Source organism: Phycodurus eques, chromosome 1 (assembly GCF_024500275.1).
Source record: "Phycodurus eques isolate BA_2022a chromosome 1, UOR_Pequ_1.1, whole genome shotgun sequence".
Lineage (NCBI taxonomy): Eukaryota > Metazoa > Chordata > Actinopteri > Syngnathiformes > Syngnathidae > Phycodurus > Phycodurus eques.
This window is the reverse complement of record NC_084525.1, coordinates 11,600,433-11,624,333: the sequence shown is the minus strand read 5'-3', so window position 1 is coordinate 11,624,333 and position 23,901 is coordinate 11,600,433. Positions and strand designations below refer to the sequence as shown.

At 43.1% G+C, this 23,901-nt stretch overlaps 1 protein-coding gene across 2 annotated transcripts in view; it reads right to left on the bottom strand.

The window, feature by feature from the left end:
- Positions 1-23,901, bottom strand: part of LOC133402990 (inactive dipeptidyl peptidase 10-like) — a 41,818-nt gene that overhangs the window by 17,530 nt on the left and 387 nt on the right. The window contains exons 1-14 of one of the 2 annotated variants that reach the window (XM_061677405.1): positions 18,147-18,296; positions 15,840-15,954; positions 14,079-14,174; positions 10,078-10,172; positions 9,899-9,973; positions 9,314-9,366; positions 9,146-9,227; positions 4,077-4,197; positions 2,345-2,499; positions 1,662-1,759; positions 1,461-1,584; positions 1,213-1,251; positions 1,023-1,130; positions 848-939 (exon numbers count right to left, since the gene is read on the bottom strand). In XM_061677405.1, coding sequence (XP_061533389.1) covers positions 848-939; positions 1,023-1,130; positions 1,213-1,251; positions 1,461-1,584; positions 1,662-1,759; positions 2,345-2,499; positions 4,077-4,197; positions 9,146-9,227; positions 9,314-9,366; positions 9,899-9,973; positions 10,078-10,172; positions 14,079-14,174; positions 15,840-15,954; positions 18,147-18,203 — 1,310 coding nt within the window. In that variant the 5' untranslated portion in view covers positions 18,204-18,296. Of the gene's footprint in view, positions 1-847; positions 940-1,022; positions 1,131-1,212; positions 1,252-1,460; positions 1,585-1,661; positions 1,760-2,344; positions 2,500-4,076; positions 4,198-9,145; positions 9,228-9,313; positions 9,367-9,898; positions 9,974-10,077; positions 10,173-14,078; positions 14,175-15,839; positions 15,955-18,146; positions 18,297-23,901 lie in introns of those variants that run through there. The other variant, XM_061677414.1, reaches the window with a different exon arrangement.

The following is a 23,901-nucleotide window of genomic DNA, read 5'->3' as shown; positions in this document are numbered from 1 at the left end:
TTGTTCCCAAAGTGGTGAACCTCACCCCATCATTGCTTGTGAATAACTGAGCCTTTCGGGCGCCCCCCCCCCCCAATCATGACACTCACCTGCTTCCAATTAACCTGTTCAACTGTTTAATGTTCAGGTGTTTTTGAGCATTCCTCAACTTCTTTGCCCCTTCCCAGTTTTTTGGAACATGTTGCAGGCATCAAATTCAAAATGAGAGAATATTTGCAAAAAAAAAAAAACTATAAATGTTCATCAGTTTGAACATCAAATAACTTGTCTTTGTAAACTATTCAATTTAATATAGGTTCAACAGTTTGTAAATCATTGTATTACGTTTTTATTTACTGTTTTACACAACATCCCAACTTCATTGGAATTGTGGTTTGTAGTTGTAAATAGTTTTTTGCGTTTTTGTAAATCTTGAAAGGCGAGCCAATGTATTATTTTTGTTATTAGTAGTAGTAGTAGTCAGGGGCATTTCAAGGTTTCGACACTTATACTTCTCACGCCCCCAACCTATTTAAAAAAGGAAAAAAATGGTGGAAAGGACAAAATAACCACACAAATGTAATGCACTGAACACGGCCAATGCATTACTCCGTGGAGCGTCTTGCCACGTGTGATTGGCGGAAAACAAGGAAGTAAGAGATGAGAATGAATTTCTTCTTCTCTTCGCCTGCATTGCCACACAGTGTAGAAAGTAAACACTGTAGTACAATTAAGGCAAAGACTTGGACTGTTTCAGTTAATTTTAGTATAGACCGTGGGTTGCTAAAAACGGACGGTGCGACGCAAATGATGTTTGGACGCCCCTGTTACATTTTAGAGCCAGGACAAAGACACAGAGGAAACATACATGACCTGCTTGTTTTCATCATAAGACACAATTTGCGTCACCTCCCAGACGCCAGACGTTATGTGCTCAATCTTATCCTCGTTGCCCCCGAGCTTTGAAACAACACAAAAATTTCCTTCATTCTTTGTTATGTATTTTTATTTTGTCCTGCTTAAATTCTGCATCTTATAGTCACCTTTTTGGTAAACATGGCGATGTGGTGGAAGCCACCCTGATCACCTTGTCTCTCAGGAACAGCAAGGAAAAACTTGGTTGTGTCCTTAGAAAAAAGAGGCTCCTGGTTCTGCAGGGGTGAAAAAACACATTTTTGATGCCCTAAGAGGAACATGAGTGCAGAGGTGACAATGGCTTCTCTGCAGACTTACCTGCCTGGAGATCCATGAATCTGAAGACTCCTCGAGCCTCTGAGGCCCAAATTAAATAAAGAGTTAAACGCACACAAGAGTGAAGTGCTCTCTGAATTAGTATTGTTACTGACAGGAAATAAGTGAAAACAAGGGTCCTGATGTCTGTGTAAGGGTATGATTTTCTAAATCTACACACGGAAAGTAAACTAGTGGCTGATGTGAAGCAAGGATTCCTGTGAAACGTGAGTGGAATGAGAAGCACGCACCACAAGGCAGACTCCTGCAGCGGCATCACACACTGTCAGCACTGATGCATTCTGGGCCCGAGTGAGCCAGCGAACGGCGAGGTGCTCGTTACTGATCCACTTCACCATGGTAATATAGAAATCCCTGCAGAGGATGAGCCCAGAGTGGAATGAGACTGATGATTTAGTGTTTTGTGGGTGTATGTGTTTTATTTGTGTTACCTTAGCCCGAGCTGATTGGGAGGCTGCAGCTCCACAGTATGTGTTATCCCGACGAGATTGACCACAGACAACTTGGCCACAGAGTTTGTTTGACCGGCCTGATGGAGCATTTGGAACAATACTGTATAGATCAGTGGTTGGCAAACTTTTTTTTTTTTTTTTTTAAACCATGTAGCACCTAAAAAAATACTTCAAGTACAACCATCATGACAAACATTCAAATATAATACTATTGTCAAGTGTTGATCAAAAAATTTGGTTTCATTCCTAAAATGTGTATTTAATATTATTATAAGCCACTGTACATTATGCAAAGTTTGAACATCAACATTGTGCTTAAATAGAGGAAAATGTAATTACCTAATAGTTCAATTAAAATGTAGTGCACATAAGTAAAAACTAACTAATTGTTTAAAAACAACCTGTTCTAAAATATTAAAAACTAAATGTGTATTGTAATTCAAAGTTAAATACAACTGAATTGTATTCAGGCAGTGATTCTTTTGCATACCACTAGAGGGAGCACATGCAGTACCACACATTACGAATCACTGCTGTCGATCATAGGGAGATTTTTGGCTGTCCTTTCCTTGATTTATTTGTGTTTATTCATAGAAACACAAATTAAGACAAACTAATTATCCCCCCAGGTCTCTATTATTAATTGTGTGTTTTGCTCTCACCATCGGATACGGGTACTGGAGTCCACGAGGGTAGGTGCTGCCAGTGAACTGGGGTAAGGCCATGTTAGGTACCAGTGTGTCGTTGATGGTGAGGAAAGCCAGTTTCTCTCCATCAGGGGACCACCAGTGAGCCAAGTGGGAGTGCAGAATCTCCTCTGATGACCGACATACAACTTTGTGCCATTAGTGCGTTATTGTTTCCTCAAGCTCCTCTTTTTAAATATTTTTTTGGGTGATTCTAGTATCAAAGTGCTTTTCCCCCAATCAGAATCATCAGAGGGGACAGATCATCAGCATCTTGGTGCCAAGGAATTATTGAATATTAAAGTGAGTAGAAGAGCGTCATTTAGACATCTTGTGGCATCTCGGGGCCGAGGAATTATGTTGAAATGAGTTGAAGAGGTTAATTTACAGTAGATAAAAAGCAGTGCTTTGCCACTGTTTTTTTGGCATCTATCGGCAATTTTAAAACATTTTAAGGGGGCGTCAATTACTCAGCGATTTCCACGGCAAGGCTCGTTCCCTAACACTGTACCACACTATCTGAAACCAAAAAGTAAGCAGTGCTGCATTGAGTTTTGTTGGATGCAAAGCTCATCATTATCTAACAGTGTTAGCTTCTGCTTAGCTGCACATACTTGATTGCTAAGTGAAGGTTTTGACGCAGTGAATCCAATCCATGCCATCTTTGTGGGGGCTCACATCGCTACGCAATTCGCACGCTCTTTTTTAGAGTCAGGACTTCACTCTATACACAGCCCCCTAACTCCACCCCGAGTCGTGATGTTAACAAAACCCAAACTTGTCATTGGTCCAGCAGTATATGGCGCGGGGATAAGAAGCTACAGTATGTACAAAACAAAGACCATGGTGTGTAATATCTGCATCTTTTTGCACAATTGTTTTTTGTCAATGTCTTTATGTCCCCAAAGTGTTCTGTAAATTGACTGTCTGTTGTACTAGAGCGGCTCCAACTACCGGAGACAAATTCCTTGTGTGTTTTGGACATACTTGGCAAATAAAGATGATTCTGATTCTGATTCTGATGTAATTCATGATCTTTGGGGTATTTTGACAAAACTGTTTTGAAATGTATCACTGAATGTGGAAACTTTTAGTGTTAATCAATTGCACTTGTAAATGAATTTCATATAATGTATGCATGCTAGTATAATACATTTCAATTAATAATTATTAATATCTAAAAAAATGTGTTGCCTTTTCATAAAAAATAAAATGTTATAATTCTCCTTTGAGGGGAGTGGTGCATGTTCAGTTTGTCCATCGGATTAGTACGGATAAAATATTTGCCGCCCTCGGGATGATCAAAGTTGCCCAATTTCTTTTTATCTTCCTTTTCTATTTTCCATTAGATAATCAATTAGGTAATCAAGATTACATACGGTAATCAATACTCTGATAAGAGTGTGTAGGGCAGCTAACATGACTACCACATAGGGTAGTATATGTTTGTGTATTTCTTAAATACTGATTTGATAGTTCATAGACAATACAGATATTCATCTAAACACATGCAAATTGTTTGCTTATCAGGGTTAAAATATATTCTATCATTAGAACATACGTATGCACTAGACTTCATCACTATTTCCTTATGGATACTGAGAGGAATATCTAAATATGTACATGAATGAGACCACTGGTAGGCACCATGTCTTTTTAGGTCTTGTCTAGTTGCTCGGATCATATACAAGTTAACGATGACTCTCACCTTCATACAGCCAGTCAGCAAGCCCGTTAAAGATGACGCCCTCCATGCCAGAAGAGGTGATCCTCAGAGAGTTGCTCCTCACATCCGACTGGTAGTAGATGTTGTTCTCAAAAATATAAATCTGAAGATTAAGAGGAGGTCATGATTATCCAGGAAAACATTTTTAAAAGATCTTAGGAACGCTGCAAGACAAATGTGCAAAGAAAGCTGGACTGCAAAAAAAAAAAAAAAACTGAAATCTTTTGTCAGAAAGTGAGTTCTGAAAAATCATGTCAGTAATGATAAGTCGTTCCCCTAAAAGTTATACTTGATCAGTGAATTAAAATTTTAGAAAAACTTAAATTAGGACTGCAACAAATATTTGAATAACTTGATTAATTTAATTGGAAAAAAAGTCAGGGAAAACTCTGCCGAGAACATTTGCAGTAATACCCGCCACAGGTGGTCAACGTATAGACACAGCTGCCGGTGTACTTTCAATTACTTTCTTGAACAAACTTTCTTGTTACAAAATAAATACGTAATATGCACACTCATAACCTAGCTGCACAGCAACAATGACACCCAAGGACTCACCATGCAGACTGGATAACGGCTAGCCAGTTAACATCCAGCTGCTAACCTGAGCTCACAACAGCCAACTTTGCTGATTCCTACGTCACACACTAGGCCAAGCCCCGCCTTTTAAAGCCACTTATATTCAAAGTCATAGATCATACAGTGTAAAATGTGAAGATGGCAACCCCAGTGGACAAAAATAATACCTGAATCTGACATGCATAGAGTAGACCCCTATGTACTCACAGTCCGGCACCCGCTGATACAGCTATCCACGGATTTATCCATCCATTTTGTACCGCTTATCCGAGGTCGGCTCCCGGGGGCAATAACTTTAGCAGGGACACCCAGACTTCCCTCTCCCCAGCCACTTCATCCAGCTCTTCCGGGGGGATCCCGAGGCGTTCCCAGGCCAGCCAAAGGACTTAATCTCTCCAGCGTGTCCTGGGTCATACCTGGGGTCTTCTCCCTCTGGGACGTGCCCGGAACACCTCAACAGGGAGGCGACCGGGAGGCATCCGAATCATATGCCCCAACCACCTCATCTGGCTCCTCTCGATGTGGAGGAGCAGCGGCTCTATTCTGAGATCCTCCCCGCTGACCGAGCTTCACACCCTATCTCTAAGGGAGAGCCTGGACAGCCTGCGGAGGAAACTCATTTTGCCGCTTGTATCCGGGATCTCGTTCTTTCGGTCATGACCCACAGCTCATGACCATAGGCGAGGGTAGGAACATAGATCGCCTTTCAGCTTAGCTCCTTCTTTACCACAATGGATCGATAAAAAGTCCGCATCACGGCTGACGCTGTACCGACCCGCCTGTCGATCTCTCGTTCCATTCATCCCTCACTCATGAACAAGACCCCAAGATACTTGAACTCCTCCACTTGGGACAGGATCTCATCCCCGATCCGGAGAGGGCATGCCACCATTTTACGACTGAGGACCATGGTCTCAGATTTGGAGGTGCTGATTCTCATCCCAGCCACTTCAAAGTCAGCTGTGAACTGCTCCAGTGAGAGTTGGAGATCACGGCTTGATGAAGCTAACAGAACCGCATCATCTGCAAAAACCCTAGATGCAATACTGAGGCCACCAATCCGGACCCCCTCTGCGCCTCGGCTGAGTCTTGAAATTCTGTCCATAAAAGTTATGAACAGAATTGGTGACAAAGGGCAGCCTTGGCGGAGTCCAACCCTCGCTGGAAACGAGTCTGAATGCCTGCCAGATATGCTGACCAAACTCTGACTCCGGTCGTACAGGGACCGAACAGTCCGTATCAGGGGGTTCGGTACTCCATACTCCCGAAGCACCCCCCACAGGACCACCCGAGGGACACGGTCGAACGCCTTCTCCAAGTCCACAAAAGACATGTAGACTGGTTGGGCGAACTCCCATGCACTCTCGAGGATCCTGCCGAGGGTGTAGAGCTGGTCCACTGTTCCACGGCCAGGACGAAAACCACACTGCTCCTCCTGAATCTGAGATTCGAATTCCCGATGGACCCTCCTCTCCAGCACCCCTGAATAGAACTTACCAGGGAGGCTGAGGAATGTGATCCCCCTGCAGTTGGAACACAACCACCGGTCCCCCTTCTTTTAAAGGGGGACCACCACCCCAATCTGCCAATCCAGAGACACTGTCGCCGATGTCCACGCGATGTTGCAGCGGCGTGTCAACCAAGACAGCCCCACAACATCCAGAGCCTTTAGGAACTCTGGGCGAATCTCATCCACCCCTGGGGCCTTGCCACCGAGGAGCTTTTTAACTACCTCAGTGACCTCAACCCCAGAGATAGAGGAGAGCCCGCCTCAGAGACGCCAGACTCTGCTTCCTCATGGGAATGCGTGTCGGTGGAATTGAGGAGGTCTTCAAAGTATTCTCCCCACCGGCTCACAACGTCCCGAGTCGAGGTCAGCAGCGCCACATCCCCACTATACACAGTGTTGATGGTGCACTGCTTCCACCTCCTGAGATGCCAGAGGTTGGACCAGAATTTCCTTGAAGCCGTCCGTAAGTCTTTCTCCATGGCCTCACCAAACTCCTCCCATGCCCAGGTTTTTGCTTCAGCGACCACAGCGCCGGTCGGCCGCCTCAGCAATGGAGGCGCGGAACATGGACCACTCGGACTCGATGTCCCCCGCCTCACCCGGAACATGACCAAAATTCTGTCGGAGGTGGGAGTTGTAGGCAGTTCTACACAGCGGTCATCGAATCAGTCCTGTGTTCTTCCATCACAGTCTGGTTTGGTGCTGCTACAAAAAAGGACAAACTCCGACTGCAACGGACAATCAAAACTGCTGAAAGGTTTGGCGGTACCCACCCTTGAGGAGTTGCACGTTGCCAGAACTAAGACAAGAGCGTGCAAAATCCTCTCGGACCCTCCGCATCCCGGTCACCAGCTCTTCCAGCTCCTTCCCTCAGGTAGGCGCTACTAATCAATGCAAACTAGAACTAGCAAACATTCCAACAGCTTCTTCCCTCTTGCGATCAACTTCTTAAACACCTAATCTACAATTCCATTACAACATGCTGGCAATTTTTTGACTTGAGTTCATTGTCACATTTCTGTGGGGCCAATTATATATTACTCGTGCACTCACTGTAGTAGTCTCGCCACGCTGCACTATTTGCATATCTGGTTGTTGACCAATACTGGCCACTCATGCCAGACTAGCATCTGCTCCATTTGCACAGTGATTGAGGAGTATCTGCAACATTTGCCGTAGATTATCGCGCTACTCGTCACTTTAAACTGCATACACTCCTTGAAGTCTCGGCGCCCTTTGCACAATGGTCATTGCACCGGACTATTGCAATATTCGTCATTCGAACTGCTCTTAGTGCTAGAGGAATCTGCATCTTTTGCAGAATTGCACAAAAAAAAAAAAAAAAAAAAAAATGTACCGGCATTACCAGATACCTATTAACCCCTTATTTCTCAGTGACTGTTTTTTGTCAATGTCTTTATGTCTCAAAAGTGTTCTCTGTCAATTGACTGTCTGTTGTTGTACTAGAGCGGCTCCAACTACCGGAGACAAATTCCTGGTGTGTTTTTTGGACATACTTGGCAAATAAAGATGATTCTGAATCTGAAACTCCTTCTGACAGGGGATTCTGCCAGACATTCCTAACAGACCCTCACAATACGTTTGGTCCTGTCAGGTCAGACCGGCATCTTCCCCCACCATCGGAGCCTACTCACCACCAGGTGGTGATCAATTGGCAGCTCCGCCCCTCTCCTCACCAGAGTGTCCAAGACATGCGGCCGCAAGTCTGATGACATGGCCACAAAGTCGATCATCGAACTGCGACATAAGGTCTCCTGGTGCCAAGTGGACGTGTGGACACCCTTATGCTTTAACATGGTGTTCGTTATGGACAATCCATGATGAGCACAGAAGTCCAATAGCAGAACACCGCCCAGGTTCTGATCGGGGGGGCCGTTCCTCCCAATCACGCCCTTCCAGGTCTCACTGTCATTGCCCACGTGAGCATTGATGTCTCCCAGCAGAACGATGGAGTCCCCAGCGGGAGTGCACCCCCTCCAAGGACTCTAAAAAGGGTGGGTACTCTGAACTGCTGTTTGGTGCATAGGCACAAACAACAGTCAGGACCCATCCCCCCCCACCCGAAGGCGGAGGGAGGCTACCCTCTCGTCCACCGGGGTGAACCCCAACGTACAGGCGCCGAGCCGGGGGGCAATAACTATACCCACACCTGCTCGGCACCTCTCTCCATGGGCAACTCCAGAGTGGAAGAGAGTCCAACACCTCTCGAGAGGACTGGTACCAGAGCCCAAGCTGTGTGTGGAGGAAAGTCCGACTATATCTAGTCGGAACTTCTCGACCTCACGCACCAGCACGGGCTCCTTCCCTGCCAGAGAGGTGACATTCCACGTCCCTAGACCCAGCTTCTGTAGCCGGGGATCAGATCGCCAAGGTCCCTGCCTTCGGCCACCGCCCAACTCGCACTGCACCCAACCCCTATGGCCCCTCCCACAGGTGGTTTTTCCACCTTTTTTTCCATTTTTTGTTGTTTTGTTTAATTTTCATTTTTCTTCTTTTTTGGGGGGCAGAAAATGCTTATTGACAGCTCATCCCTGTTTATTTTAAGATTTTTTTGGGTTTAATAAAATATATCTATTTTTTTTTTTTTTTTTTTAATGCAATTATAATGGGTCAATTATCCGCAGATTTTTGCTATTCACTGTTCGGCCCGGCCCCTATACACTGTGAATAGGGGTCCACTATATTTTGTTTTGGTATTGATGTTTAATAATGCAAAATAATTTTTCAAACAATTACTTGAATAATCGATGGATGGGATATCACAACAATAATTGACTCTGAAAACATTCCATTGCCCCATTGTTAAAATAAAACATTTTCATCACAATTTCAAGATTTAATGACATTATCAAGTATTGGTACTTTGTATCGGCAAGTACTCAAATGTAAGTACTTCTCCTGGTGTTCTCTCTCAGAAAAAGTGGTATTGGTGCATCCCTACCAGTTGTTGTCCTTGTTTTCCCCACGCCGCATGCTGCAGCACAGCATTAGGAACTTCTGGAGGGTTCAGCTCCCAAACCTCCCTGAAACCACACCGAAATATGAAGCAACACAATTGCCAGAATGCATGATGAATGATCAGGTGAAACCACTATTACACACAACCTACCGGGTGTATAGGTTGTAAACAATGTAAGAAGCCTGGTAGGAATATCTGTACATCTGTTAAGAGAGGCAAATCCATCATACAAAGCAAACACTGACACCTGCTGGTTGTAGAGACATGAAGGTAACCCACATTGTGCAGGACATCATTAGACATAGATTTTACTGTCAGACCGCTATAGTGTTAGGAGAAAAGAAAGCCTTAGCTTTGGGGACTAAAAATAAACAAGGACACACAAACAAAGAGATAACTGTGAAATGTAGACATAATAAATTAGATATAAACAACACAAACAAAACACAAACACAGAAAATCAGTGCACATCTGTTGAGCGCAGGTGGCGTATTGTTTTCACAGCCGGTGTGTGTGTGTGTGTGTGTGTGTGTGTGTGTGTGTGTGTGTGTGTTTCCATTTGTAGCAAATCGTTATCTTAAAAAATAAAATATAAAAAAAAAAAAATGTATACCCCAACAGACTCCCTCTTTGATTCATGTCAATTCGAATATTGTAGAGAAGCACAAAGTGAGAACTTCTGACAATAAAGGGGAATACAAATGAAGAGCGAGCCTGAGTGATGTCAATGCCAACCTGTTTGACGTCATAAGCAAAGAGTGCATATTGAAGGTCTGCTGAGAGTGAGTGCTTTGCCACCTTGAACGCCATCTGATGAGTGAAACAAAGCGGTTGCCAAATGCAAGGGGAGTGTTCACATTTATTTGAACTAGATTAACAAAACAAGACCACAAAACAAAGGGAACGCAACTTACAAAGGTCGCGTCACTCAATAGGACTTGAGTCTCGTTGAGAGTGAAATCAAATTTCACAACATGATTATCTCGGTTCCTGTAAACTACCTCAGAATCTGAGCAGGACAACAAGAAAACAGTATTGTATAAGATCTGGACAACAACAGTAACCATGTGTACTTTTTTCTGCAATCTGGTTGGACCTTATGGCATCATGTATTTTACAGTACCTGTATGCATGAAATGGTTCATCAAACCTTACGTTTTACACATTATGCCGAGCATTTTTGTTGAACCACTTCTCAATTCCAAATTTGAAGAGTGGATTTCGGCACTAAAACTACTGCCAATGAGACAGGCCGGTGAATGGTTCCTATGGCAACATGAATGATCGAGTGGCATCCGTGATGCTGCTGACAACAAAAAGAGCTCAAAGGGCATCTTTGAGCATGTTGCCTTGTTTATTCTCTGCAAATTTGTTTGTCCTTTATTTTTGAAGGTCATGCTCATCCCTCTAACCCACACCTCATAATGTCAGTTTAAATGTTCAGGTGAATGTAGAACGCACTAACAAGTATTCACACTCCGTTTGTTTTGAAGTGTTAATTATTAGAAAAGACTTGTAAGATGGCAGCACGGTGGACGACTGGTTAGAGCGTCAGCCTCACAGTTCTGAGGACCGGGGTTCAATCCCCCGCCCCGCCTATGTGGAGTTTGCATGTTCTCCCCGTGCCTGCGTGGGTTTTCTCCGGGCACTCCGGTTTCCTCCCACATCCCAAAAAACATGCCATAATTGGAGACTCTAAATTGCCCGTAGGTGTGACTGTGTGTGCGAATGGTTGTTTGTTTGTATGTGCCCTGCGATTGGCTGGCAACCAGTTCAAGGTGTACCCCGCCTCCTGCCCGATGATGGCTGGAATAGGCTCCAGCACGCCCGCGACCCTTGTGAGGAGAAGCGGCTCAGAAAATGGATGGATGGACTTGTAAGATTTAAGAAGTCTCCAAGCTGCTAAATCTGCGTGAAAGTAATATCCAGTGGAAATACATTGCAGTTTTTCTTCTGAATTGATGAATATCCTGGTGAGTTAGTGCTCCAAATTATCTTGCATGTAGAAAGTAGCTCAAAAGCAAATTAGTTGAATGTCCACAGACATAAACAGTCGGGGTATCTTTGGATAAGTTAGGGTAATGTGATTTTAAGTCAGCACATTGTGAAGCCATTAAATAGTGAAACATGTAGATCAAGTAAAAGAGTTAATAGGTGTATGTTTATACATTTGGTGTCTCGAAGGCTCAAATTGTGGTATGGTTTCTTTGAAATCTGTAAATATATATCCATATCTGTTTTATAAAATTGTGTAGCCTCCTGCTATCAGTACTCTTTTTACAAAATATTTTCTGACTCCAATAGATACAGACCTCCAGCCACCATTAAGAACAGGTCATGAGGAAATATGTGGGTAATGTATGGCTATAACAAGACACCAGTGTAAAGCAGACCAATCAAGGTAGTCAAAGAAGAGAGAGAACACAATCATCGAGTATCCTCACACCAACGTTGGGCATTTCCATCCCTCCATTAAACACTATAAATGATGTATTGCTTAAGAAAGGTTAGTTTTTCCTGCAGGGAAACACAGGCTCTTGACTATATGAGAGGATAAATCTCTATATATGCAACTTTGCCAGACTCCAGTGTTTATTACAAACTTTGAGATACCACTGAAGAGACGGACAACTATTTTAATTCCAGAAGGATTCAAGCTGAAGAGTCTAGGTGAGGGTGTTGATCTTTCAGGCAGAGAGAGACTCAGCTTCCAGGTGGCATTTCACTTGGTTTCCCCTGTCAGATTTGGGACTGGTTGTTGAGTGATGCTAGTATACTTCTAAAATACTGTTGAGGTATCCTTGAGCAAGTCACTTCACCACTCCGGATGCTGATCATTTTGATATCTCTGCACACATTTTGTATTTTTAGAAAGATGGATGAATCACATACGGCCAAATGTAAAGTGGATTTAGATTCCGGGATGATTCGTGTTTTTGTTTTTTTAAGTCATTAATGCATGCTCCAGACCAGCTAAATGCACCCTTGAATTGTAGTCTTTTGTTGACTGTACATGCATATTTCAATCTTTAAGCTGAGACTCAATTGAGATTCAAACAATCAGAGTTGTGTTTTTGATGTTGTTTATTTCGAGGCAACCAACTCTCCGTCCATTTTCCACACCGCTTGTCTTTATTAGGGTTGCGGGTGAGCTGGAGCCTATCTAACTGACTTTAGGCCAGAGGCTCGGTACACCAGGGACTGCTCACCAGCCAATCACAGGGAACACAACCATCCACTGTGGTACAATGTGTTCTGTGCAGTGTGAAATGAGATTTGCGCGAATATTTTGCTAGGGTTAGTGATGCCGAAATATTACAACTTGTTGGTATTCAACCTTTGATTAGTTTGCACAGGCTTCAAGGAGCACACCATCACAGCTTAATTTCTCTGACGGGGCCTGGACAAGATTTGTTTAGCTTGAGGGGATGCAAAGCTTATTGCGTCATGCTTTTTGAAGCGTTATTCTATGAGTATCTTGTGCTCATGATTAGATTAGATTAGTCTAGATAGTTAGAAGATATAACTTCGATGTGTTCTGTCATGGAAGCAAACGCCATAACAGACAACAGTTTAAAGGTAACATCCAAAACACATGGATGACCAAAGAGATCCACCTCATCCCTGTATTGTGTTCACACAACACAATATGGCTGACATTACACATCTTGTGATTACGTCATCCAACTCAACCAGCAACTATAGTCAACGCATGGAAAAAAAAAATCCTCTTTTTGCAACACAAGTTAGTGGAGCCTCTGTATTTCTAAATCTTCATCACAGCCACGTCGCATTGATCTTTTTTTTGTTGGACAGATCGTCAATAGGATGATGAAACACAGCTGCATTTTCTGTTCTAATCAAACTTTCATTCTGATCATGTTGAGGATACTGTATTCTCTCTATGAGTGCAGTGGTATTGAATGTACACATGGTGGTGCATAATGTAAATATATAGCTGCAGAATGATGGTAGTTAGGGAGTGGAACCACATGAGGCGTAATTGGAAACAAGTTATTTGCCATTCTTCAGAGCCATATTCAATAGCTTGACTGATTGACATGTAATATACAAATATTTTGCATATCAAGTACATTGCTTGGATCAAATGACTGAATGCGGTCAACCTGTCCTCAAGCTGTGCACTCGCGTGGAGAAGAGATTAGTGAATTCCAGAACGAGATGCCTGCACACTCTCTCGTGTGGTCATGTCTCGTGTGAAATAAGAGCAGCAGTCATGACAAATGCCTTTAATTATAACAATCAGTCACCTGCAGAGACAAACTACAAAGCAAAGCCTTCAGCAAGTGAATGTGTATCATTGAACACTTGTACATTTCAACACTTATATCATCAGTGCTTCTCACCGGTGTGTGTCACCGAAATATGAATAACACTAAGAATGATTAAAAAATTTTGCACACAAAAAATATGTTAAAAGAATATCTATCGAACCAATCAAATTCCTTATTAGCATGGTAAAGGCAGAATCTTTGATATGGTTTCGGCAGGTGTGCCTAATGTTGTGGCCATTTAGGCTAGTGTTCTTCTGCTAAGATATCGGAAGGGGTCACCTCATCAAACACCCTTTGTTTCATCTTCTATCATCTTCTTTCTGTTCACACATTTTGGTTCCATGGTGTGGGTTGATGGCATTTTTATCCCATGAAAAACTGATTAAACGTTATAATTTGCAGCAGGTGGTGGAAATGTGGGTGGCTTTTAGAATTCTCTTACGCTTTGTACTCGTGTGCTGCAATCATAGAGGATAAATGGGAAAAAGGTACCTATGAATGCAAAACTAGCTTATTATTATGGCATCTGAATTTGCCTCATTTGCACGTAGACTTGTAGCATGAGTGGACACAATTCCCTGATGGCACTTTACATGTAGAATATTCTCTCGAGTACTCACCACTTATCCATGTGGCTTCTGGGTCATGCACAGCGAACTCTGAAGAGTAAAGATCGTCTACAGTCAGCGCAGACTTGCTGCTGCCTGGGAGATCAGCTGAGCGAGAAAGAGAGAAAATGGAGCCACATTGGGATTTGAGGGAAAATTCAAATTGAAAACTTTCTGTGGGAATGAATTTGAATTTACAGGAATTACCGAGAATAACCAGGAATTTACTAAATTGAAGGTTGGCTCTTAGTAGAGAACTAAGCGTAATCCTGACAGAATAACTAGATTTCACGCAAATACAAATGGTACCTGGTACTCAAGTTTTTTTTAAAGTTACAAGATGTTACTTGGTATTTTTTTTGTTTTTGTTTTTTTGGGGGGAGATTGGGTTGTGTGCCAATATTTAAATTATGAGCGAGCTTCAGATGGGTCGCCACTTGAGTGAAGTGAAAACAAAGTACTGTAATGCCCTTGAATGTGAGCAAGGCAAGCCATCTATTTTACATGAATGTCTGCTTAGGACAAAACCAATTGTGAAAGCTTTGCATTAAATTACCCTCAATTCCAAGGTAATTCTTATTAATTCGCAGTAAGTTTCCAATTTGGAAGGAGGTGAACCCCGACATATTCTTGATTCGGCATTTGTAAATTCACCTGCAGTATCCATCCATCCATCCATCCATCCATCCATCCATTTTCTGAGCCGCTTAACCTCAACTAGGGTCGCGGGCGTGCTGGAGCCTATCCCAGCCGTCATCGGGCAGGAGGCGGGGCACACCCTGAACTGGTTGCCAGCCAATCGCAGGGCACATACAAACAGACAACCATTCGCACTCACATGCACACCTACGGGCAATTTAGAGTCTCCAATTTATGCATGTTTTTGGGATGTGGGAGGAAACGGGAGTGCCCGGAGAAAACCCACGCAGGCACGGGGAGAACATGCAAACTCCACACAGTCGGGGCCGGGGATTGAACCCGGGTCCTCAGAACTGTGAGGCTGACGCTCTAACCAGTCGTCCACCGTGCCGCCCCTGCAGTATCCGTGATTTATTTTATTTTTTTTAACCTAGTCTCTGCTATTTGCTGAAACACACCTATTTCCTGTTTTGGTGCTCAGGCCAGAGCAATAAAAGTGCAAAAAAAACACTTTGCATCTTGGTGCCAAAGAAAGATGATTAAGTGAGTTAAGGTGTTTATTATAAAATAGTGTTGGATTTATCTTGCCCAACATTATAAAAAATAGACACAAAAGGAATGAAGACGCTGGTTTCTTTTTCTCATGAGGAGGGCGGATGGGAGATTGTTCAGATTACAGCCTCTCAACACGCTCTAAACAATCTCTCCCGTCGCTCCTGCATTTATTTGAAAATAGGGAGGTTTCTAAGTTTACAAGGCAGAACACACTAAGGGGAGGGTTTCAAGGTGAAAACATGGCACCAACACCTGCCACGTCCCGGCCACGTCCTTCTCTCAGATGATTCCTGCTGAGTCATCTTCTTGAAGGCGAGACATCTTTCTTTCTAAAAATTGTCCATAATACTAATGCAAGCTCAGCAAATAAATGATAACTTCTACAATATATCCAACAAATAGTGAATTATCTCAGTTTGTGGCATCCAGAGGCAATTAGAAACATTTTGGGGCGCATCCTTTACAAATTTTTACTTTTCAAAGCAGGGCTTTGACATGTCAGTTTCAAGTTACTGGTCTTTCAGATCGTCTTCCACTCGGATTCATGATATTCCTCTACATGGTGCATATCGGTCTTACCAGGTGTGAGGACGACCACAGACATGGTGATGAGCGAGCAGACTGCCGCAATCACAAGCAGAGAGATGGCGATGCCCTTCCAGTTCCTCTGCGGGGTGCTGACGTCCACAAACTCCTGCAGACATGGACAGACAGACAGACAGGACAATTTTGGATTATTTTTGGGTGAGAGAAGAGTTGCCAAAATTCAAATTTCAAAGTTAGAGACTTTCCATGGCAATTTATAGAATTTAAGGTTGGCTCTTAATAGGGAATTTAAGTATCGTTGTGAAAAATGTATGAGCATTATCCTGACTAAACTAAAAATATGTCATGCAGGTAAATTTGAATATGAAGAGACTATTGCATGAAAAGGCTTAGCAAAAATACAAAGGCTCGGCTCGAGACACTTGAGGGAAGATGCTTTTTTTATTGGCATGTTGAATGGGACTATTTTAGTGGAAGAGCGGCTCTATTTCAATTTAACGGGACTTTGTTGGCATTTTTTGGGGGTGCGTTTTTGTAAATGGAAGGGTCGAGGTTTCAAGCTCGCCCCTGAACACTGTTACCACTGTCCCATTAAAATACACACATTTATGGAACGTACAGTTTCTTAATTACCTCCTTTACCATCATTTTTCTTTATTTAAGACATATTGGTGAATCCAAAATCCATTTTAGTGGACTCGGGTCAAATTTGACCTGCTACAGCCTCACTGTACATAATCTTTATACCACCTGTAGAAGAATAAAGGAATGAATTTTTCATTTGTGTGTGTTTTAGGTCACTTAAGGAAAAGTCATCAAATTCGTGAGTGGAAGAATGATATTTCGGGTATTTTTATTGCAGTCAAATGTCTAAATGAGTCAAATTTGAGCCAAACTGTATCTAAGGGTTAACCATTGCTATCATTCACAAGCATGATGTCTATGGGCATAGATGTGTCCTCCTGTATCACACATACCGCCAACGAGGTGGTAAGTGGAGCATTTAATTAATGGGGCAAACCCACACAGCAGTGTGTGCCTCACACACCACTGAGCTATGGACTGCTCTCTGACTATTAGTTCAAGGTCGACGATCTGATTCTCAGCGTGCGCGCTGTGTGAAAGTCCTCCGAGAAACACATCGCTACTCACACTGACTTAAGCTGACTGCAAAGCGAGGGATGCCTTCAAGTGTGTGAAAGACACCCAGTCTGCGAGCTCGAAAAGAAGAAGACCTGATTTAAGCTATCCAACCATCCATTTTCTAGTCTGCTTGTCCTCATTAGGGTCACGGGTGATTTGGAGCCTATCCCGGCTGACTTTGGATGACCCTGATTTGGTCGACAGTCAATTAAAGGGCACATGTGGACAAACAAGCATTCACAACTATGGATGATTTAGAGCAATGGTCCTCAATGTACCTCCAAAAAAAAAAAAAGTACTTAGCTCTCCAAGTATGACGATCACAACTAACATTTAATTACAGGAGCGGCGTAGAAGGCCTATGTGTTAAAAGCAATCATCAATGGGAGGAGGACCACCCTAACCCGTTTGGATGGGCCCCCACCGCAATGCTCGCTCACAGCAACCACCTCCCACCTGCACATCACTGCTGCTACAATCCATAATTGCATTAAACAAGAAAATTGGGTGTGAAGCTCACTGTCTGAGCTATAAACTGTGAGAAAATCTGTGGGACTCTGCACACTGGAGCACACTCGCAACCACGAGGCAATTGTCATGCAAAAGGTTCACAAAGAAGCCATATTATCAACCATCATTCATCCGCTTGGTACCTCTAAAAAGTCCCAATAAAGTCTCTGCAATGCACCTATGACAATCATGCAAGTGGTCCAAATGTTGCCTGCATGACCACACAACCCTGAAGCTCATTTTCAACAGGTCACTCGAGGCAATACAAATAAGTTTACATTAGTTTGCCTACTTGTGCAGCTGACATTGCACATACATGGATCATCGTCCCACCTTTTGTATTGAAGAACATAATGATGATGCTTTTTTTTTTTGGTGCATCCAGCTCCTCCGGTTCATGACTTAATCTGCATTTATGTAACACGTCATACAAGAGATTAATGTTTTCAATTGTCGCACCTGCTCTCTCACATTCAACAACAGGAGGCAATCATCCAAATGGGAGCTCGGGAAGGCACAACCCAACTCAATGCGAGAGAAGAGGATGTTCGCTCATGTTTAACATCACAGACAGCCATTGTCACTTGTAGCCTGCCGTCGCGTAGCCAGACACATTCTGTACATTAATTTTCTCATCAAGGAGAGCCCTCGGATCCCTGCTGCGAGTTGATGGGAGCGTTTGTGTACCTCATCTTGCTGATCCTCCTTTGGTTTCTTCTTGCTGGGATCCTTGGAAGCTGTCATCGCACAGAGTCTTCCTCAGACCGAATTCTGCACCGAATCCTCTCGATAATAACATCCAAACCTGCCTCGGAGTCGAATTTACGGCTGCATCAAGTTACCTGATTTACTGGGGAGCAGCGCTTCCGGAGTTGGCCACCAAAATAAAGGTTTAGAGTGAAGTATACTCTATTTCAAATGTACGTCCATGAAGGTTTGGAGAAAACACGTCACTCACTAGTACAAAACCGTAGTTGATTTTTAAATATCCAGGCGCCTCATGTACAAAGACTTGCATAGATTTCCTACTGAAACATGGCGTACGCACAAAAATATCTCGATGTATGAACCTGTGCGTACGCATGAATTTCCTTCATACATCCCAATCAACGTAGAATTGAGCGCACATGTTGGAGGAGCCGACCCCTCCCTGCCCACGACTACATTTAAATACGCAAATCATATTTAAATGAACCCTGCAGGATCAGAAAAAAAAAGGAAAATGAGCACGGTAGTGAAGAAAACTATTTTTTCTAAATGTGAAGTTGCACAATGAAGTGGATTTGTGCAAGAAACTCCTTTGGCACGTTGTCCTCCGGCTTTAACAACATGCCAAAGAGGAGTGAATGGGACAGCGCGTGTGCGGCTGTCAATGTTGTGGGGTCACAACAGCGCACACGCTGAACTAAAAAAAGAAGTGGTCAGACTTTAAGGTGGACGTGAAGCGGAGGACAGCTGCCCACCGCCAAAGTGTGGCCAAAACAGGCAGAGGAACCGGTGCGGAGGGCCTCACCCTGTTCGAGGAGAGAGTCGCTGCAATCATGGGTGACACTGCTCTCACATGCCACCTCATCTGGCTCCTCTCAATGCGGAGGAGCAGCGGCTCTACTCTGAGATCCTCCCGGATGACCGAGCTTCTCACCCTATCTCTAAGGGAGAGCCCGGACACCCCGCGGAGGAAACTCATTTCGGCCGCTTGTATCCGGGATCTTGTTCTTTCGGTCACGACCCACAGCTCATGACCATAGGTGAGGGTAGGAAAGAAGATCGACCGGTAAATTGAGAGCTTCGCCTTTCGGCTTAGCTCCTTCTTTACCACAACGGACCGATACAAAGTCCGCATCACTGCAGACGCTGCACCGATCCGCCTGTCGATCTCACGTTCCATTCTTCCCTCACTCGTGAACAAGACCCCAAGATACTTGAACTCCTCCACTTGGGGGGATTTATTATTTGAATACACAGGAGAGGTCACGCATGAGTCGCAGCCACGTGCTACATGTTTGGAGAATTCGTCAAGATTCCCCGCCGTCACAGACGTGGAGGATTCGTCCACCGTTCCTGGCGTCACAGATTTGGAGGATTCGGCCACCGTTCCTGGCGTCTCCTCCAGCGTCTCCGACGCTCTAACAACCGTCTGCTGCTGCCCGTCCGCCTGGCCCAGTCCTAACCCGTGCGCATTTATAGTCTCTCAAATTAACTTAATTTGAACGTATGTCGGTTGCACATGAACAAAATGTGTTAAAATTACACTATTTACCCCTCGTCCCCCCCCCCCAAAAAAAGAGTCATTTTAATCATGTGCAACCTATGTACATGTTCAAAATTAAGTCAATTCAAAGGACTATTTTTTTTCCCAGTGCATGTGCTGGAGTCAGAACAGTGTGAGGGCAATAGGTGGCATAAATGATCACCTTGAGGTGTCCTCAGAAATATCATGATTCATTAAATACACTGGTTAACAAGTGAATTCTGAGTCCTTGCATCTATTACATGGTTGAAATGAAATGTTTTCTGGCATTAATTGTTCATCAGTGCTAATTGTTCATGTGTCTCTGATGTGCAGATTTATTAGTTTCCCAGCATCAGCTCTGTTGCCAAAGCACCAACAGCTGCAGCAACGTGTGTGTGCCAGCCATGAAGTTGACGTAAGGCACCGCACGTTTCCACGCTCATTTCACTCTTGATACATCTGAACTTTGCCGTGAAAAAGAACGTACGCTACGTTTTTGTTCGTACGCACCTTTTGTACATGAGGCCCCAGGTTTTATTTTTTATCAATTAATGCTTTAAAATCTTTGTTCTTTTACACATTTCTTGAAATGTATTTTTCTGAAATCAATTAAAGATAACTTTTTAAAAAAAATGTGATTCACAGGCTCGTTTTTATCGATGTGCAAATGTGTTTAGTTGGTGTCTAATGTATATTACAGTAAATATGGATATTTCAATTGTGTACCCTACACTCAAAACATTGTGCTTCTTGTCTATGCCTGGACCTTGAGTCTATAAAAATAAGGCAACAAAACTACTTCTCTTGATACATGTTAATGGTCCGCATTCACAAAAAGTATTAATGTTGGATGAACTTAATTTTTTTGCTTTTTATGTATTGAGTGTGTTATTGCTAAACCAGTTGTTTGTGTCATGTTTTTCTGTAGGACTGACAATCCCCTTATGTGATGGGTGACCAATTCAGGGAGAAGGAATCAGCTGGCATAGGCTACAGCTCACCTACGCTCTAATGAGCGCAAATGGATGGATGGACTTTATTAGTGATTCCAAACCAATGAGCTTATTGGGGGTGCCATAGGAAATTATCCTCTTTCACTTAATTGGTCTGATAATTCTTTACCACAAACAATGTATCTTTACAGCATATCATTAAATTGATTTGGTGCTGCCCAGGTGCTGAAAGGATACTGCTGCGATGACTGGGTTTGTAATAAAACAGAAAAAGACGAGTGACTGGCATGAAAACCAGTGTGATATATGATTTCTGAAAACCTCAATCAGGAGAAAGAGGAAATACCACAAGAACCCGACGATTACCTTTATCGTACTGAAATGCAGGCCTAATTTCCTACCGTCTTTTAAATGATAATAGTGCCCTCTGCATGTTCATTTAATCATTTTCCTCATTAGCGCAGTCACCCATTTCAAGAAGAGACTTGTAGTTCTGGTATCATGATGCACTGAAAATGTACTTTAGTCTTTTCTAGCGCTTGCCTTTGCAGTTGTAAGTGACTGGATGCCGTATGTTAGGTGTTACAAAGCCTTCAGGACACATAGACACACAAGCACACACACTGTGCAGGAAGCCTATAAATAAAACAAGGGAGGAAACTAGCATAAAGATGGATCAATGTTATTCATGTGCTGTATGTTGGTATGTCTTGTTGTTAACCTGTTTAATATTATGTGTTCACGGAGCTTAACTTATATTCAGTTCTGGAAAAAAATAAGAAAATCAGTTGTATTTTTTCTCTTTTCAACAGGGGAAGTAAAAATAAAAAAACAGGTAATGTGGTTGTACAAGTGTGCACAACCAATTAAGCAGTCACATTCAAACTCACATTAAATGGGAGGTAGCACACAGCGGCCACCATTTAAAGTCCTCTGATTATCAATCAATCAATACAAAAATTTATTTAACCAGAAAATGAAAATCCAGGCGGAATGGTGGGCGATCAGTTAGCACATCTGCCTCACAGTTCTGAGGACGTGGGTTCAAATCTGGCCTCGCCTGTGCGGAGGTTGCACGTGCCTGCATGGGTTTTCCCCGGGTACTCCGGTTTCCTCCCTCCATCCATCCATTTTCTGAGCCGCTTATCCTCACTAGGGTTGCGGGAGTGCTGGAGAGCTATCAACGGGCAGGAGGCGGGGTACACCCTGAGCTGGTTGCCAGCCAATCACAGGGCACACATTAACAAACAACCATTCACACTCACATTCACACCTACGGGCAATTTAGAGTCTTAAATTAACCTACCATGCATGTTTTTGGGGATGTGGGAGGAAACCGGAGTGCCCGGAGAAAACCCACGCAGGCACGGGGAGAACATGCAAACTCCACACAGGCAGCGCAAACCAACGCTGTTTATTACCAAACGAACACCATACCTAGATTGAAGCATGGTGGTGGCAGCTATATATCCTGGACAATGGTTGCCAATCATTGGTTCTGACTGCTTGCCCCCTCACCTGTTTTCTCTCCTCCTTATTGATTTACGATTCAATGTGTGTCAGTATCATGGGCATATGCAAGCAAGTGGAAGGCCGAGCTAAAGCCAAGCTGGACCTTATCCCAGTTCACTTTGTGACTAACAGCTGAACTAGAGCATCAAGAGAGGAAGAGGAGGGCGAGCGAGGGAGGAAGAGGGAGCAAAATGGCTACAGATCAAAGTCTCTGAAGAGAGTAGAGGGAGCAATTGGAGGTGATGGAGAAGGTGTAGAAATACATGAGGGAGCAGGAAAGTGAAGTGATCCATGTGAACATTCATGACAAGTTATATAGCTTGTTTATATGTTAGTAACCTGAATATAACCACACTAGCAACATGGTTCTTAATTGTAGTAAAACCTCTCTAATCAAACCCATCAGGGATTTACTCCTGCCACCTAAGAATAGATGGGTTTCTTTCTGGGATGGCAGGTGAATGTAATTAACCCGTGGGCAGGACGGAGACCCGAGGGGCTCAAAGCTAAAGGCAGACGTTTTCTGGGAAAGCCGTCACATTGATAAGAAAAATGCTAAGCGCTTCAGGTCAGGACTTGATTAGAGATGCAACTCAAAATCACAAGGGAGTCACGTCTATATAAATTTTCTCCAACTAAAACTTCCAAATGTATTTTTTTATTATTTAATACAGAAATATAGTGAAATTTCTCCCATGTAGTAATAGAAGCTTCCTGTGTTTTCTGCATCACCTGAATGAAAACACAGAACAGCCCTTGAAGAAAAAAAATAAAAGATAACTGCAAAATTTGAAATTTATGCCAGTAAATAGTTATTCAGCTGCAAAATGTGCAAATAATGTTTATTTGTAAGTGTTGATGTCATTTTCTGTAAAAGATTGTGACACAAGCATAGTAAGCAGCATTGGTCCTGACTCCTGAAGTCCATCCTTGATTTTGAAGTCCTCTTATTTGTCTTTTGTTTAATTTTGCATTGGTCTCTCAATTTTTTTTTTTTTTTTTTACAGAGCTTTAGGTTTAGTTTCATCCTGGTACAAAATATCTTTGTAGGAAATTAGCATCAATGGTGACTCACTTCATCAACTCATACCACTTAGACCGGAAAGGCACAACAGGTACTTAAATATTCGTTTATCGAAATCCAAACATGAAAGTTGTATACTGTACCCTTAAAGGTTACTGGCTGGCCACATCCATGATTATACTTTGCGTATTCATGAATATTAGCAACACATGTGCAGGGGTTCAGGCTGAAAGTGCAGATACTTGTAAATCTGTTTTCTAATCAACGTGAAAACAGTTTCCCAACTATGGAGGTCAAACATGATTAGGATTTATGCAAGTGGCTGTTGGAGAAAGCACTTGGAAGCCATGTCCAGAACAGACTTGATGATGAGCTTTTCTAGGGAGATTAGATGTTGGGATCACAGCCCAGAAGATGTGTCAAGAAACTAGGACAATGTATGAACAGCTACCCAGAATGGCACAATTCAATGCTTTTTCCCCACAACACAAAAAGGCAAATGTGCACATTTTCCCAAATCCTTCAAGCTGAAAACCTGCGTACAGAACCTCCTCGCATATTTATTGCTGAATAAAAGAGGCACTAAGCCTCGCTTGCAAAAACATCTGTCTGCCGTGAACAAAAGCCAGAGGAGAGTTTCCTGGTGCACCACTTCAAATCTCATAAAAACATATTTGATCCGGCTGATCTGACGTATGCAGAGCCAAGAGGAGGTGTTTG